The sequence below is a fragment of the Pogoniulus pusillus genome, chromosome 6, assembly GCF_015220805.1.
Source record: "Pogoniulus pusillus isolate bPogPus1 chromosome 6, bPogPus1.pri, whole genome shotgun sequence".
NCBI classification, from domain to species: domain Eukaryota; kingdom Metazoa; phylum Chordata; class Aves; order Piciformes; family Lybiidae; genus Pogoniulus; species Pogoniulus pusillus.
The window spans coordinates 37,290,862-37,306,756 of NC_087269.1; the positions used below are offsets into that span (position 1 = coordinate 37,290,862).

General features: G+C 45.4%; 1 protein-coding gene across 2 annotated transcripts; it reads right to left on the reverse strand.

Annotated features, from left to right (window-relative positions):
- Positions 1 to 3,567: 3,567 nt before the first annotated feature.
- On the reverse strand, positions 3,568 to 14,448 carry EEF1AKMT2 (EEF1A lysine methyltransferase 2). Of its 2 annotated transcripts, none has more exons than XM_064145286.1 (6): positions 14,026 to 14,448; positions 13,636 to 13,701; positions 12,994 to 13,108; positions 7,956 to 8,063; positions 6,830 to 7,046; positions 3,568 to 5,870 (listed from the first exon to the last, which is right to left on the reverse strand). In XM_064145286.1, exons 1-6 carry the CDS (start codon positions 14,337 to 14,339, stop codon positions 5,743 to 5,745), a joined length of 948 nt encoding a protein of 315 aa, XP_064001356.1. In that variant the 5' UTR covers positions 14,340 to 14,448; the 3' UTR covers positions 3,568 to 5,742. The 2 variants fall into 2 exon arrangements, with proteins under 2 accessions (XP_064001356.1, XP_064001357.1); XM_064145287.1 differs by having other exon boundaries at positions 14,033 to 14,218.
- Positions 14,449 to 15,895: the final 1,447 nt, after the last annotated feature.

Here is a 15,895-nt window from a genome sequence, read left to right on the forward strand (position 1 = left end):
CTTCATGGGTATCTATCTGCCTTGCACGCGTGGATTCACCCTGCACATCTGGATACAAAGTGACTGGTTTCAGTTCATCACCTCATCTGTCCAATCAGGCCTCCGACACCTCAGGCCTACAGATGTCCCAGCCTGCATCAGAAACTTGTGCAGAACTGAAACAGTTTAGATGCAAATTGCATGAGAGAACATCTCCATGTTCCATCAGAAGAGAATTTTTTCGTTGTTTAAAGACAAAGATCATGTAAATGCTGTGAAGATTATCAGCCCAGCCTTGGAAAGTGCACTGGCTTTGTACAGCAAATTCTGTACTGCAGGCACAGCTTCTATACTGGCATCCTCTGGTCACTCTTGGAAACACCTCAGTCTTGCACTGAAGGTGTGGGGCTGTGTCCTCACACCACTGTTTATTGCACACTTTGCTCTCCAGAGACTCACCCCTGAGACCTGTATGGTGGGACATGCACTTCTCATCTCAGGTCTAATCAGCTTTCCTGTAGATAACAATGGCAGGATTGAAACCCCAAACATCTAAATGTTCCTTTTACAAACTGCTGTGAAAAATAGAAAAACAAACCACCACCCTCCCACCAAACTGTTTGTCTCTGTGGGTGTCCAATATCCCAAATACCATGATAAAATCAAGGCAGTTGGCCACTCCTAGTTCTCAGAAAGGGTACTGCAACAGGGGATTTGAAATGATCAGAGTGAGCCCATAATGCAAACCATTATTTCAACTGGATGCTCATGATAATGATTTGAAGAAATAGAATTATAGAATCATAGAATCAAGCAGGTTGGAAGAGACCTCCAAGATCAGCCAGTCCAACCTATCCCCCAGCCCTATCCAGTCATCTAGACCATGGCACCAAGTGCCTCATCCAGGCTTTGCTTCAACACCCCCAGAGATGGTGACTCCACCACCTCCCTGGGCAGCCCATTCCAATGCCAATCACTCTCTCTGGCAACAACTTCCTCCTAACATCCAGTCTGGACCTCCCCCGGCACAACTTGAGACTGTGTCTCCTTGTTCTATTGCTGGTTGTCTGGGAGAAGAGGCCAACCCCCACCTGGCTACAGCCTCCCTTCAGGTAATTGTAGACAGCAATGAGGTCTGCCCTGAGCCTCCTCTTCTCCAGGCTGAACACCCCCAGCTCCCTCAGCCTCTCCTCATAGGGTTTGTGTTCCAGGCCTTTCACCAGCTTCATCGCCCTTCTCTGGACACCTTCCAGCACCTCAACATCTCAACATATTCTCCAGCTGGGACAGACAGCCTGTAGTTACATGCTTCATCACTGCTGGCTCTGTCTGTAAGAATGGCTGCCATCATTCTGTTAGTGTTCCTGATGTAACCCAACAGCTCTTCAAAAAAACTGTGGCCCCCAGAAGTCCTTCATTATAAACCACAGAATTATATTAGTTTGAGAGCAAAGCATTAATTCCTTCAAAAAAAACCCTTACCATTTAAAAAACAGCCTACAGACAGCACTGCAGTTGGCTATTCTTGCTCCTTAAGGACTGTTAAACCATAGCATGATAGAATGGTTTGGGCTGGAAAGGACCTTATAGATCATCTAGTTCCATGCCCGCTGCCATGGCCAGAGACATCTTTTACTGGACCAGGTTGCTCAGTCCAACCTCACCCTGAACTTCCAGGCTTGGAGCCTTCACATGCTTTCTGGGAAATCTCTTCTAGGGCCTCACCACCCTCATGGGGAAGATTTTCTTTCTAATGTCTAATCTAAGCCCACTTTCTTCCAGTTTGAAGCCATGTTCTCATAACTTGTCACTCTATGCCTTTGTACAAAGTCTCCCTCCAGTCTTCTGTAGCCCCATTCAAATACTGGAAGGCTGCTCTAAGGTCCCCCTGGAGCCTTCTCATCTCCAACTTTCCTAGCCTGTCCTCACAGCAGAGGTGCACTAGTCCTCTGATCATCTTTGTTCTCTGTACCTGCTCTAACAGTTTCATATCCTTCTTGTGCTGAGGGCTCCAGAGCTGGACACAGCACCCCTCATGGGGTCTCATGAGAGCAGATGTGGAAAATCCCCTCCCTCAATCTGCTGGCCATGCTCCTTTGATATAGACAACACACTGTTGGCTTTCTGGGCTGCAAGCACACATTGCTGGCTCATGTTGACTTTCTCATCCATGACACTTAGAAATAACACTCTGGTTATCAGGAATTAAGCATACATTGCTGGCTCATGTTGACTTTCTCATCCATGACACTTAGAAATAACACTCTGGTTATCAGGAATTAAGTCAAGAAGTAAGAGAATAGTATCCTTCCCTCTGAACATTTGGTTCATTCTGTCGTGTCATGATTTTCATGTCTGGTATTTCTCACTTTTCCATGTATATAAACATGATTATAGAAATATTTACTTCAAGAAACTACTGTGACACTGCAAGAGCGAGAGACTTTTTGTCTGGAGAACCTACTTACTCTACACTCTAGCAGAGTCCCACGTGCAGAAACTCCCTTAGATCTGACATCTCAAATCAATACTTACTTCATTAATTGCACTTGGTCTCCTCTTTGAGGTATTTCATTCTGGCAGTTCACTTCCCATAAAAATCCAGGGTAAAATGCTTCAAGCTCTTTCAGTAGTACAAGCACCACAACCAATCCAATGACGTTTCCCAGTAAATGCCTCAAAACAGAATCCCTAAACACAGCTTGATTGGCAATAGCAGGTACCAGGTGCCTGAGCTGTACCAAAAAGTTAGCAGTGAATGTGCTGCTTGTTTGGGCTGATGTACTAAAAATGATTGTACATCTTTCTGGAAGAAAAGGTCAGTACAGAGACAGAGGCTATCATGATTTGCACAATCCAGCGCACAACTACCAGTTCCAAATGGTTCATGTATCAGTGGAGTTGCACACACTACCACTGAAAACACCTGACAGAGAGGATAAGATCTAGCTTGCATCTCATCCTGAGGTTTAATTACTTTACAAGAATGAGAGGCTTTATTTCAAGGCTCTGGATCCCCACGGAGAACACTGGCTAACAGCTCCATTTCCCTTCCAGTCTTTCAGGCATCTTGATGTGTTTGGCATCAGAGTCATGATGCCAGGCACAAAGCCCTGAGAGAATCTGATCCTTGTTCATGGTGTGGATAAACAAGGGAGCATAAACTCTTTCTGTTCTGCCTGTGTGTGGAGAAAAACCGTTTGGTGGAGTGCTATGGGAAGATGACTCTTTGTTCACCAATATGGTTAGATGGTCAAATCCACTTTATTTCTGTGATGCAGTGACTTATATGCACTTCTAGCAAGAGGCGTGCTCCACCAAGATTGGTTACAGCCAGAGGGTCCAGAGTTACATGTAAGGCATCAATAGGTCAGCATACCATAACAATCTGAGGGTCAGCCTCTGGGGCTGGCTAAACTCTGCCCACCTGCAGCTGCACTCCACCCCCTGCAGCTGCATGTTGGGGGAAGCTACCCTGTGCCTGCCATCTAAACTCCCAAGATGGATTCAAGGACATTCCCAGCACGGGTTGCTCATGTTTATCAATTCTTGTGTGCTCTGCTAACAAGAATTTCTCCAACACCTCTGTTTTATATCAAACTATTTATTCCCAGACCCAGAAAGGTATGTCAGCTCTGTAGCATCATCCAGCTCAAATTTGGTACCGCAGGAAAAGTCTGTGGGCTCAACTGCTGTTGAGATCCATAGGAGATGTTAGTTTTACCACCTAAAATCTCATATTTGACAGGGAAGTCACATACACAGTTCTCAGATAGTAAAACAATAGTAGAACATATTTCACATGCTGCATGTGTTCCACATCTGGAGTACTATGTCTAGTTCTGAGGTCATCGGCTCAAGAGAGACAAGGATCTACTGGAGAGAGCCCAGTGGAGGCTACTAAGATGATTAAGGGACTGAAGCATCGACCTGAGGAGGAAAGGCTGAGAGACCTGGGGCTGTTTAGCCTGGGGAAGACTGAGAGGAGATCATATCAGTGATGATCAACAGCTGAAGAATGAGGATCAGGAGGACGAGGCCAGTCTCTTTTCAGTGGTACTCAGTGAAGGACAATGGGCAGCAGGCACAAACTGTAACAGGCTGACCAGAGAGGTTGTGGAGTCTCTGTCTCTGGAGAGATCCAAAACCCGCCTGGATGTGATACTATGCAACCAGCATAAATTACAGATGGGAATAAAAGAGATGCCCTAAACATTCTGCCAGAGTACCTGCCAACTGCAAGTTGCTTGTATTAACTCCACCTGATGTCAAATGGGCTTCAAACAAGTCAGTCTTTTTACTAGGGTTTATAGTACTTTGAATCTTTTGTGCAATCCATCAAAAAGCCCTCTGAATTACCACGTGGATTTCAGAGTGCATCCCACTGCAACAGTTACCCAAATAGCAACGAAGCACTGGAGTTAGGAACCGAAGTCTGATTAAATATGCAAAGAGCTACTCACTGGGGCTCAACCTTCTCACCACTGCTGATAGACCACTCTCCCAATGGAACCAATATATCCCATTTTGCTAAAAGATGCTGAATTTAGGATTATTACTTTGAAGACACAGATGGAGGACTTACCACTCTGCCCTATTCCCTATCCTGGCCAAGGGCTAAAAGTATTTCTTGACCCGTTAAGATCTCCTGAACCCTGGGGAACTAGGAGAAATCCAGAAAGCAGGAGAAGTAATTCTCTGATAAGCAAACATGACCTTGCCTGTGAAACAAATCCTGACTGCCTAATGGGGCCTCCATGACACCTGAAAGGACAAGTTTACTGTAACCCACAAATGTGTTTGCCCAGGCATAAAGAAATCTCATTTTCCTGCTTTCAAGCAGCATTTTGAAAATACAAAGCAAGAGAAGAAATAAAGGCAGAGAAATTAAGCAAAGGGATAAATAAAAAGGATATTTAAAACAAAAGAGAAAGGGAACAGATAGTTATGCTTTGAATTCTTTTGGAATTATGCAAGCTAAAATCTCTCCTGAGAAATTCACTGGAAAGCATACAGTCATTGTTGGCTCTTCAGACATTACTATATAGCAAATTAATAATGGAGGAGGCACATGTCTCATGCCAGTGAGACTGTAACATCACACCTTCATGTAGTTATGAGATCAGTGAAAATAACTGACCATGCATATACACATTCAGGCAAGTGAGTCTGAAAAAACTCCCTGTGTGAGAAAAGTGTTGGGCTGTTTCAGTGGAGACAGGACTATGCTGAGTTTGAGAGCCTCTGAAAATCTGAATTTAAAGCACTAACTGGTTCCTTTTTTGTAAGTGCTATGGCTTTTAGATTAATTTCTCTCTTAACAGCTACACCAATGTTCACCTAAGAAGAAAATAACGTGATTTCAGCACTTAAATTGCAAAAGCTTGTTCCTTCTTACACCACACCAAAGACAAATAAGACTTTTGCTTTGTCTTCATCTCTCCTGGTCAGTGATTACCAACACAGAAACAAAATACCGGCTAATATTTATGTTCCAAATGCAAACACAATTGAGCTACATTAGACTCTATTTAGAATGTCTCATTTCTCTTTCACTTACAAACTTGCAGTTCCCTAAAACAAGTGAGGTTGTAGCAAGGACAAAATTTACAGGCAAGTTATGCAAAGCTGAAATGTTTCTAGGGCAATGGTTTATAGTCCCTTGGAGTCCCATAGATGGTATTTGACTGTGTACTCTAAAAGCATTTATTTACACACATGTCTGAGGTTTTCTGTCAGGTTTAAAGTTCAGCCTTTTCTCAACTAATCTAATTTATCCAAGATGGATGGGCTTGCTTTTTTCCTTTGGAAAACCAATGCTGTTACACTGTTCCCAATTCTTCCTCCAAAGCAAAACTTGGGTGTTGGCAGCTCCTCCAAGACTTCAAATCCTGCCAAACAGAAATTAAAATGCCTTTATTAGAAGCAAGTAACTTTATTCTCCTCTTGGATAACCCTTTGAAAACCATTCCTTATTGCTCTGGACAACTTGCAAATCAGTTACTCCTTAAGTTTATAGAACTATATTGTATTGTTACACTGCACCACTGCTTTATACAGCTGAGCCTCTTCCACAGGTAATAAACATCTTAGCTGGCTGCCTCACATGAATTAATGACAGAAAAGATGGTAACCTGCCAGTAATTCTAGTCCCCAGAAGTCATGGTTGGATTAGATTCATGCTGAGTTTCAAGCCTCAGGTATGAAATTCAGGAGCTCACTGGCATGTAAAAAAACCCCAAACCCTTTCAGAAAAGTCATAGGGGAGGTGACATAGAAGGTCACAGTCATAGCCTTGACAGTTTCCCTATACATGGGTAACGATGTTAGTCCAATTCCAAAGCAATCAGATGGGCAAACTGGGTGTGCTAATAAAGGACCAGAAGAGAAAGAGTGTTACACTTTTGCAGTGTAACTAGACTGAAATCCTCATCATAAAACCTCTTCTTCCTTGGGACAGTGGCACTGGCAAATGCAGAAGATGTAATTCTTAAGGACAGCAGAAGGAAGATAGGCTGAAACATTTACTAGAGGTTTTACCTTGTCTAATCCCAATCTGAGAAAAAGAATGTGCTAACTCAGACACTGCAATTCACTCACTGCATCCTAGGCCAACTCTAAGTTGGCAGATCACAGAACAACAGAAGTGTTTCAATTGAAAAATACCTTTAAGGTCATTAAGTCCAACCATTATCTAACTCTGCCATGGCTGGTACTAAACCATGTCCCTCAGTACCGCATCTCTGCCTGTTTTAACTCCACAGATAGGATTCAGCTACCTCCCTGGGGAGCCTGTTCCAGTATTTGAGAATCCTTTTGGTGAAGAAGTTGGTTCTGTCCAACTGCTTACCTTCTCTGAACTCATTCAGCAGCTCCTCCTTGGTCCAGTTGCAAGACGTTATGAGGAAAAAGCCCTCTGTTTTCAGTACGCTGCAGAGCGATCTCACATACTGCTTCCTCTTCCCTGCTGCGTTGTCAGGATTGAGGCTTATGGCATCAAATGTCCCCTTGTCAATACAAATCTCAAATCCCGAGAGCTCAGCTGATGGAGCCAGGAAGTCTTCTACCTAAACCAGAAGCTTAAAACTGTGAAAACAATCTTCTACTCAGGAGCTCCTGAAGCTCTAATGAAAACCTAAACTTTAACGTAAAAAGTCTCAAACCTGACAGCAGATGTCCTTGGGAAATGGTAACTCCCAGGATTTCCACACTCATCATGCCCTGTCAGCTTCCTTCTCCTCCACATATTATGTGGTGATCTACTTGTTGTAAAGCCCCTCTATACTCCTACCCTTCTAAAACTCAAATAACATACTTGGAGTTCATTCTTTAAATCATTATTTGTACTTTGATCCCTGGTATCCTAGGTGCTGTGTGCTAGGCACTGCACAAATACAGAACAGACAGCGCCTGCCACAAGGAGATTACAGCTGACATACAAGAACAGAGACATCAGAGGTATGGAGCTAGAGGTTGAAGAGTGCACCAGAGAGAAAATGAGCCCAGAATGAAAGGCAGGGAATGAAAGGCAGTCACAGAATCACAGGGTGGCTAAGGGTAGAAAGAACTTCTGAAGGTTATCTGGTCCTACCCTCTGCTCCAGCAGGGCCTCTCCCAACTTTCCACTGTACAGCTACTAGTAGGGATTTCAGGATTCTAGCACTTATGAGTTAAATCCTGTACCTCAAATCTGAAACTCAGAATGTCAAAGCAAAAATACAGAACTCACCAAATAGCAAACCAGTATTCTGCTCTCTGCCAAAAGCAAGGAAATCTTTTTAGCCCTAAGAACTGCTACACACAGAAAAAATGTAAGACCAAAAACTTTTTTGTACATAGATTTATTTGTTTGGAGCTCTCTCACAAAGGAACCTCAAAAGATGTCACTACTACAGTACACTAAGTGCATCTGAATAACCATTAGGTCATTTCATTTTGGTTTCCAGTTCCTCAATAAACTTTCCCTCAAAACTTACCTTTAATTTAATGTGAGACATCCCTTCCTTCTCTCTTACTTTTTCTGAAAGTTGTATTGCAGAAGGAGAATAATCAATCCCTGTGAGATTAGTGTAGCCAGACCTTGCCTAGACACAAGCAGAGAATCTTAATCAGTGTACTAGCAATATTTTTATCCCACAAATGTATTCCCTATCTCTAAGCTATCCCATCTCTCCTCCTCTTGACAGAAAAAAAAACCCACTCTTTTACTCATTTTCATTCTACTTATCCTTACAAGAGCTAAATAGATGAAATAACTCCACTCTGCCCAGTATCTCAGCAAAAGAACTGTTGACTGAAAGCTGCTTTGCATCAACATGTGGAAAACTGAGCAAAACTGTGAAAAGCATCACCCTGGAGAAGAGAAAGCTCTCTTATCTGCACCAAAAGTAACCTAGAAACCAGGATTTTTCACTGATGAGAACGTGGTCAGGCCAGATGCTTCAAAATAGTAAAAAAACCCTCTGACACATAACATTTGAGACTGAGCAGTTAGTTGGTTTATAATCCAAACTGTGTGAACCAAAATCTGTTAATACATTTTCTTAGTACAGAAACCCACTACAAAACCTTACATCTTTCTAATAATTCATGCTAACCTCTATCTGAATGCAATTCTTTGTGTGCTACAAGGACTATGTATCAGCAGCTTTCAGGTGGGTTATGAACCACACAAAAGAGCACCCAGAGCCTTTCTGATAGTCTAACTTTGGAGCAGATAACAATAACTCAATTTGTTGAACTCAGGCCTTGAGATCCAGCAACTCTTCTGCAAAGCGGATTGGCGTTGGGCACATAGGAGAGGTGCAGTGACACATTTTCACTCCAAGGTAGAAGCTGAATCAATCAGATCTGGCTACCACACGTGTCAGTTGGTCTGGTTACATCCAAAGCTAATAGGAAGAGTGATGATCTTGCAGCCAGCTGCAGGCAGTAACAGCAGGGAGAGGGAGGAGGCTTGGGTTTGGTTTTGAACAGTACACAGGCTTTAACTAGCATGAAGCAATTGGCTGCAGATCTACTTGTTCTAAAGGCTGACACCTCAACAACAAGGAAAAAATACAAGGAGAATGGATTAAAGGGTTCCTCCCTCTTCCAGCAGCCCATGTGAGCTGAGTGCTGGCCAGCTGTTCTTAACTGGGGACTAATTTCAGCAAACACAAAGACCACGTTTGCACTTGATGAAGAGCAGCCTATTGCTCAGACTTCTGCCCACGCTCCTCCCAGAGCAAACCAAGCTTTCTGAGATGCCTGTGCTGATGACTTTGGGTTAGAGGAGTTCCCACAACAGCTCCTCTGTTTGGAAGGGAAGAGCTTGAGTCATTTCAGGGAGTTCCCATTCACTCCTATAGTCTCCAGGGCAGAGAAAGAAAATTTAAGAATAAACAACATTAAATGCTGCTAAACCTGTACGGCCTGATAACACATGGTGAGGAAGGGAGCACTCAAGTGCCAAACGTGGCCACAGTGCATCCTGCAACTGGACTCCTGTCCTGAAGGAGGTGTTTATAAAGACTGGTATTGCTTCTTGAAAGAGCAGATTAAACAGAAGTTACTTTGCAATCTTATCAGCACTGCCCCTAGTGATGCCAGCTAGATACTTTCACTTGGGTGGTGAACACCCTTCACTTCATTTTTGACATGCTGTTGATTTCCACACTACTCCGGGACAACAAAAAAGAGAAGGTCAGAGCAACATGTGGCAGCAGTAGTTCCTTAGAAGGGTAGGAATCTTTTGAAGACAGAAGCATTAGGTCATCAATACAGCCTACCAGATGCCTTAAGTTTGGACCATGGTGTACTGCATATATAAAACCAGCAAGGGGTCCCACTTATGTAACTGAGATCCTCAAAGCAAGCTGGAAGAAGCAAGGAAGCCTCCAGCAGCATTTCTGTTGGACCTCAGAGACAAGCAGACCCCTGTAGTGTGCACGCAGAAGCCATTTAGCAGCATGCCAGTTTACACAGGATACAGCAGAATACTTTTTTGGGTTTGCTTTAATTGTTACCTGCTTTTCAGATGGCTGTTCTGCCTTTGTGTGCAATGTGCCCTGCTGGAACTGGCAATGCCTCACCTAGATCCGTTTTAAGAGTGATTTCCTTACCATACTCCCATTCACTATCCTTTATGGATCATGGCATGACAGGGCCCAGCACTCCCCAACAAACTGCACTCCATGGTACCTCCTCCTGCTCTGATAACAGCCCAATGTGTACCCTCAAGCAGCTAGCTTTTGGAGAGGTGCTACTAACATCCTACATGTCTGAAGTCTGGCTGCCTTCTTCAGTATTGCCATTTCTGTCAGAGAATCACAGAATGATTTGGGTTCCAAGGGACCTTAAAAGTCATCTAAGTCCAACCCCCCTGCCATGGGAAGGGACACCTTCCACTAGACCAGACTGCTCAAGGCCCCATGCAACCTGGCTTTGAACACTTCCATGAAGGGTGCATCCACAACTTCTCTGGGCAACCTGCTCCATTGCCCCATCACTTTCACAGAGAACTTATTCCTAGTATCTGATCAAGGTTGTTTCACCATGTCCTGTCACTCCATGCCTTTGTAAAGAGACCCTCTCCAGCTCTCCTATAGCCCTCTAGGGCTGCTCTAAGGTCTCCCATGATCCTTCTCTTCTTCGGACTGAACGACCCCAACTCTCTCAGCCTGTGTTCACAGCAATGATGCTCCACCCTCTGTCCATATTTGTGGCCGTCTCTGGACCTGATCTAACAGTTCCTACGTCCTCCTTATGTTGCAGGCTCCAGAGATGGACATGGTATCCAAGTGCAGTGACACCAGAATGGATTAGAAGGGCAAAATCCCATACCCTGACCTGCTGTCCATGCTGCTTGGGATGCAGCTCAGGATACAGCTGGCTTTCAGTGCTGCTGTGATGTTATTGAGTTCAACTCCAGTGTCAGAACTCTTCTATGGTAGCTAATGTGTTTGCCTACAGAATTCTAACTTGACTTTTGAAGCTAACACAAAAAAACCCACCCATCTCTTTTATGTCCACAAAGCAAGTGAGATCCTGAATTATTTAGCAACAATCAACAATGTAACTTCTGAAATCACTTTTCAAAGGGGAACTGAACAGATAATTTCCTCTAAAAGCAACCACAGAACTATGAGATGCTTAATGTAAGGAGGGTGCTTTCATGGTAGTTTTGTAATTTTCAAAAGCTAACAGCCTGTCATTTCCTCATTACATAATGAAAATAACTTTCAGATATATAAGTGGGGCCAGTATAAAATTGAAGTCATATAAATAAGGTTTTTCAGTTGGGTACTTCAACAATAACCAGCTAATTTCTCTTAGGGAGATGAACAATTTCTCCTTTTGATGATATATTTTTTTCAGGACTATAATGCAGCAGCAAGCTCCCATAAAGGCTTTAAACTCTTATAAAATCAAAGTCCATGTTGAAAAAAAATTCTGAGTTCTAGACCAGAAACTACAACATTATGACAACTTCACTTTTTACCCACTCACCTATAATATTAGAGGAGAGTACTCAGCCAAAGCTAGGAAAATGAAAACCCCTGGGATTTCTTAGCATCAATGTATAGCAACAACATTATAACATGTCAGTACATATCTTGTTAGGCATGTCCACTCTGATGCAATCGTATCCAACTCTATCAAGGCTGGTGCTAAACCATGTCCCTGAGCACCACAGCTCTGCATCTTAAACACCTCCAGGGATGGGGATTCAACCACTTCCCTAGGGAGTCTGTTCAAGTGCTTGAGAACCCTTTCAGTGAATAAGTTTCTTCTAATGTCCAACCTAAACCTCCCCTAACGCAACTTGAGCCTATTTCCTCTCTACCTATCACCTGTAGCTAGGAAGAGACCAACCCCACCTCGTTAACAACTTTTTAAGTAATCTATACAAAAGCCTCGGGTTTACTCATATTTTACACAGCTAATAAGTGTTGTTGTTGGAACTGAGTGCAGGAGAAAGGGTCTGGTTTTGCACATTAGAGAACTTTGTGTATTCATAGAATCATAGAATCAAGCAGGTTGGAAGACACCTCCAAGATCATCCAATCCAACCTAGCACCCAGCCCTAGCCAGTCATCTAGACCATGGCACTAAGTGCCTCATCCAGGCTTTTCTTGAACACCTCCAGGGATGGTGACTCCACCACCTCCCTGGGCAGCCCATTCCAATGCCAATCACTCTCTCTGTGAAGAACTTCCTCCTAGCATCCAGCCTGTACTTCCCCCGGCACAACTTGAGACTGTGTCCCCTTGTTCTGTTGCTGGTTGTCTGGGAGAAGAGACCAACCCCCACCTGGCTACAACCTCCCTTCAGGTAGTTGTAGACAGCAATGAGGTTCCCCCTGAGCCTCCTCTTCTCCAGGCTAAACAGCCCCAGCTCCCTCAGCCTCTCCTCATAGGGTTTGTGTTCCAGGCCCCTCAGCAGCTTTGTTGTCCTTCTCTGGTATGTTCCAGCACCTAGCCGACTTCATTTCCCTATCTGGAGGTGCTTTACACCACAGTGACAAGAAAGGTATTTTCAAAAGCAGGAAAACAGAAAGTTAAATTAAAGGGTACTTATGCTGATAAAGAAATACCATACATTTAAAAATGTGAAGTACTGACACTCTGGGCATTACCAAGAAATTAGGAGTAGGTCTACCAAAAAGAAGTAGGCATTTTTACTTGGTAAAACAACATACATGTCCTGTCCCTAAGTCTGCACCCCTAATAGTGCTGCTGGCACTAGGAATTACTGGCAGCCCCTTGCAAATACGCCTCATATTTGAACCAGGATGTCCATCAAGCCATATCAACAGCAGCTACATTCTCAAACCAAATGAAAAGATAAAACCTGATGAACTAGTGTTCTGCTGATAGGAAAAAGAACAACCAACTGCTAATTTAGGTTGGTTTTTTTTTGCAAATGACAGCTTGCCAAAACTACTACTGCTAGTTGTGAAAACTGTATTTAAATTGCCTTGCTTGAAGCACTGACTCTGCATCAGAAACACAAACTGTGCAATATACCAACCAATTCAACCAGTAAAACACCGTTTCCAGTTCCAATGTCAAGCACAGAGCTGTCAAGAGGGACCTTTTGTTTCTCCAGCCACCTGATTATGCGCACCATGCTTTCTTCTCCAAACCTAGGAGAAACAAGGGCCCGGATAATCAAGACAGCAAAAGTGTATAAAGGACACAGTAAAGTTACTTCATCTCTCTCTCTCTCTCCAGCTTTTGCAAAGCATCTTTCAACGAAGCACTCGAGTTACAACTGTCATAGCTCATGTTCCAGGTTTGCTCTGTTTGAATTAATCACACGGTCTCAAAGTTCAGTGGAACAACTCTGGGAGGCAATGCCTTCCATATATCAAAAACGATGGCAGCACCAGCAAGTTGCATAAACTCTGAGCTCAGGGGTGAAAAATACCTTTGTTAGCAACACACAACGACCAGCTCACTTTTTGTATAATGACAGCTATCCAAGTGCAATTTGGTAATCTGCACTGCAAAATTAGGCAAGAGAGGAACTGCTGGCCTCGAGATTAAAATTCCTTACATCTGCCAACCCCCAGAAGTGTTCAGCGACACACTGAATCACTGGCTGTGTTTTCACAACGTCTGTTTTCATAAAGAAATAACAGAAGCACTCTGGTGATGTTATTTTATTTACCAAATCTCCCCAGCATCTCCAATGTCTTGAAAAGTTTGCAGTTCTCTTTCATATGCAGCATCCCAGCTAGGGTCGGGGAGGAAAGACAGAATGTTACAGTTAACACTGGGGAAAAAATCAAAGAGGAAAGAAGGGTCAGAAAGCTGTGTTTATGCAACAGTGACACTTTATGCCCATTGTGCAATCCAGATAAGATAAATTACTCGGCAACGCGGTATCTGCCAGGCACCAAGTTGGCGATACCCGAAGAAAGAAGGCTGAGGATTACCAAAGTGTCTGGAGCACAGCCTGGACCTCCAACACCGGACAGCTGCCGGGGAGAACCTCGCTTGAGTCTGACCCACTGACACTCCCCACCCACACACACCCCCTCCGCAGCAGCGAACACACCACTCACTGCTCTTTGGTGCCCAGCACCGAGGGGTTGAAGGGCTCCTCCCCGCACCGTGACCCTGGTCCCGGCCCCACGGGGCACCCAGCAGGCTGCCCATCCACCGCCATGCCAACCCGGCGCGCCCCGGAAGTTCCTCAGCACCATAGAGCGCAGCGGCCAGAGGGGCTGCCCGCGGCCGCCGCTCTGGTGCTTGGCGGACTCTGCTTCGCTGCCCGTCGGGAGGCGGCTCCGTAGGACTTCCCCCCAGAACAAATTGCGAGCGTTCTATAGCTCTGATTCTGAGAAGCGGTAGTGCCTCAAATGGCCTCATTTACTCTGAGGGATTGGATCGGGTCTTGAAGTTGAAAACGAAGCAGCCACTGAGCGTGAGCTTAGCATTTACGAGCGGAGAGCTCCGTGTGAAGGGAGGAGCTGTGTCGAGCAGCAGGTGGGACAGGGGCACTTCAGACTCTGACTGCAGTGCTGGGTCCAGCTTGAGCCCCCCCCGGAGTAGAGACCTGTTGGAGCAAGTCCAGAGAAAGGTCAGGAAGGCGTCCCTATGAAAATAAACTCGGAGAGTTGGGCGTGTGCAGCCTGGAGAAGGCTCCAGGAGCACCCTGTGACTGTCCAGTACATAAAAACAGGCCTGTGAAAAAGCTCTAGAGGGACTTCGCACAAGAGCATATAGCGATCAGACATGGGTTATTCAGATTAAATATCGGAACAGAACTGTTTGTAGTGACTGTTGCGAGACACTGGACAGGTTGCCCAGAGGGGTGGCAGATTGCCCAACTCTGAAAACATTCCAGGTCAGGTTGGACAGGACTTGGAGTAGCCCATTCCAGTTGAGTGTGTCCCTCCTGACTGCAGGTGTGTTGAACTAGATGATCTTTAGAGGTCGCTTCCAACCCAAACTGTTCTGTAATTCTATGATTGTAGCACACAATAAGCCCAAGGGTCCAGGGCTGAGTAAACGGCAAGAGACTGCCAGTGCCCAGCCTAGAGCATCTGGCTCGCTGCGGATGGCATGGAGCTGGCCTTTATTTGCTTGGCTGGCCTGGGATGGAGCCTGTGCCCAGCCTAGAGCATCTGGCTCGCTGCGGATGGCATGGAGCTGGCCCTTATTTGCTTGGCTGGCCTGGGATGGAGCCTGTGCCCAGCCTAAAGCATCTGTCTCGCTGCGGATGGCATGGAGCTGGCCCTTATTTGCTTGTCAGGCCCGGGACAGAGCCTGTGCCCAGCCTAGAGCATCTGGCTCGCTGCGGATGGCATGGAGCTGGCCCTTATTTGCTTGTCAGGCCCGGGACAGAGCCTGTGCCCAGCCTAGAGCATCTGGCTCGCTGCGGATGGCATGGAGCTGGCCCTTATTTGCTTGTCAGGCCCGGGACAGAGCCTGTGCCCAGCCTAGAGCATCTGGCTCGCTGCGGATGGCATGGAGCTGGCCCTTTATTTGCTTGTCAGGCCCGGGACAGAGCCTGTAACCAGCCTAGAGCATCTGGCTCGCTGCAAATGGCATGGAGCTGGCCCTTATTTGCTTGGCTGGCCTGGGATGGAGCCTGTGCCCAGCCTAAAGCATCTGGCTCGCTGAGGATGGCAGGGAGCTGGCCTTTATTTGCTTGTCAGGCCCGGGACATAGCCTGTGCCCAGCCTAGAGCATCTGTCTCGCTGCAGATGGCATGGAGCTGGCCTTTATTTGCTTGTCAGGCCCGGGACAGAGCCTGTGCCCAGCCTAGAGCATCTGGCTCGCTGCAGATGGCATGGAGCTGGCCCTTATTTGCTTGGCTGGCCTGGGATGGAGCCTGTGCCCAGCCTAGAGCATCTGGCTCGCTGCGGATGGCATGGAGCTGGCCCTTATTTGCTTGGCTGGCCTGGGATGGAGCCTGTGCC

Coding starts and splice junctions, on each gene's coding strand:
- EEF1AKMT2 (XM_064145286.1), bottom strand. CDS start 14,339: ATGAGGCCATTTGAGGCACTACCGCTTCTCAGAATCAGAGCTATAGAA. Junction 8,064..12,993: donor GTGTTTTACTGGTTGAATTG/GTTGGTATATTG, acceptor GCTTGTGTCTAG/GCAAGGTCTGGCTACACTAA. Junction 5,871..6,829: donor GCTGAATGAGTTCAGAGAAG/GTAAGCAGTTGG, acceptor TCTGTTTGGCAG/GATTTGAAGTCTTGGAGGAG.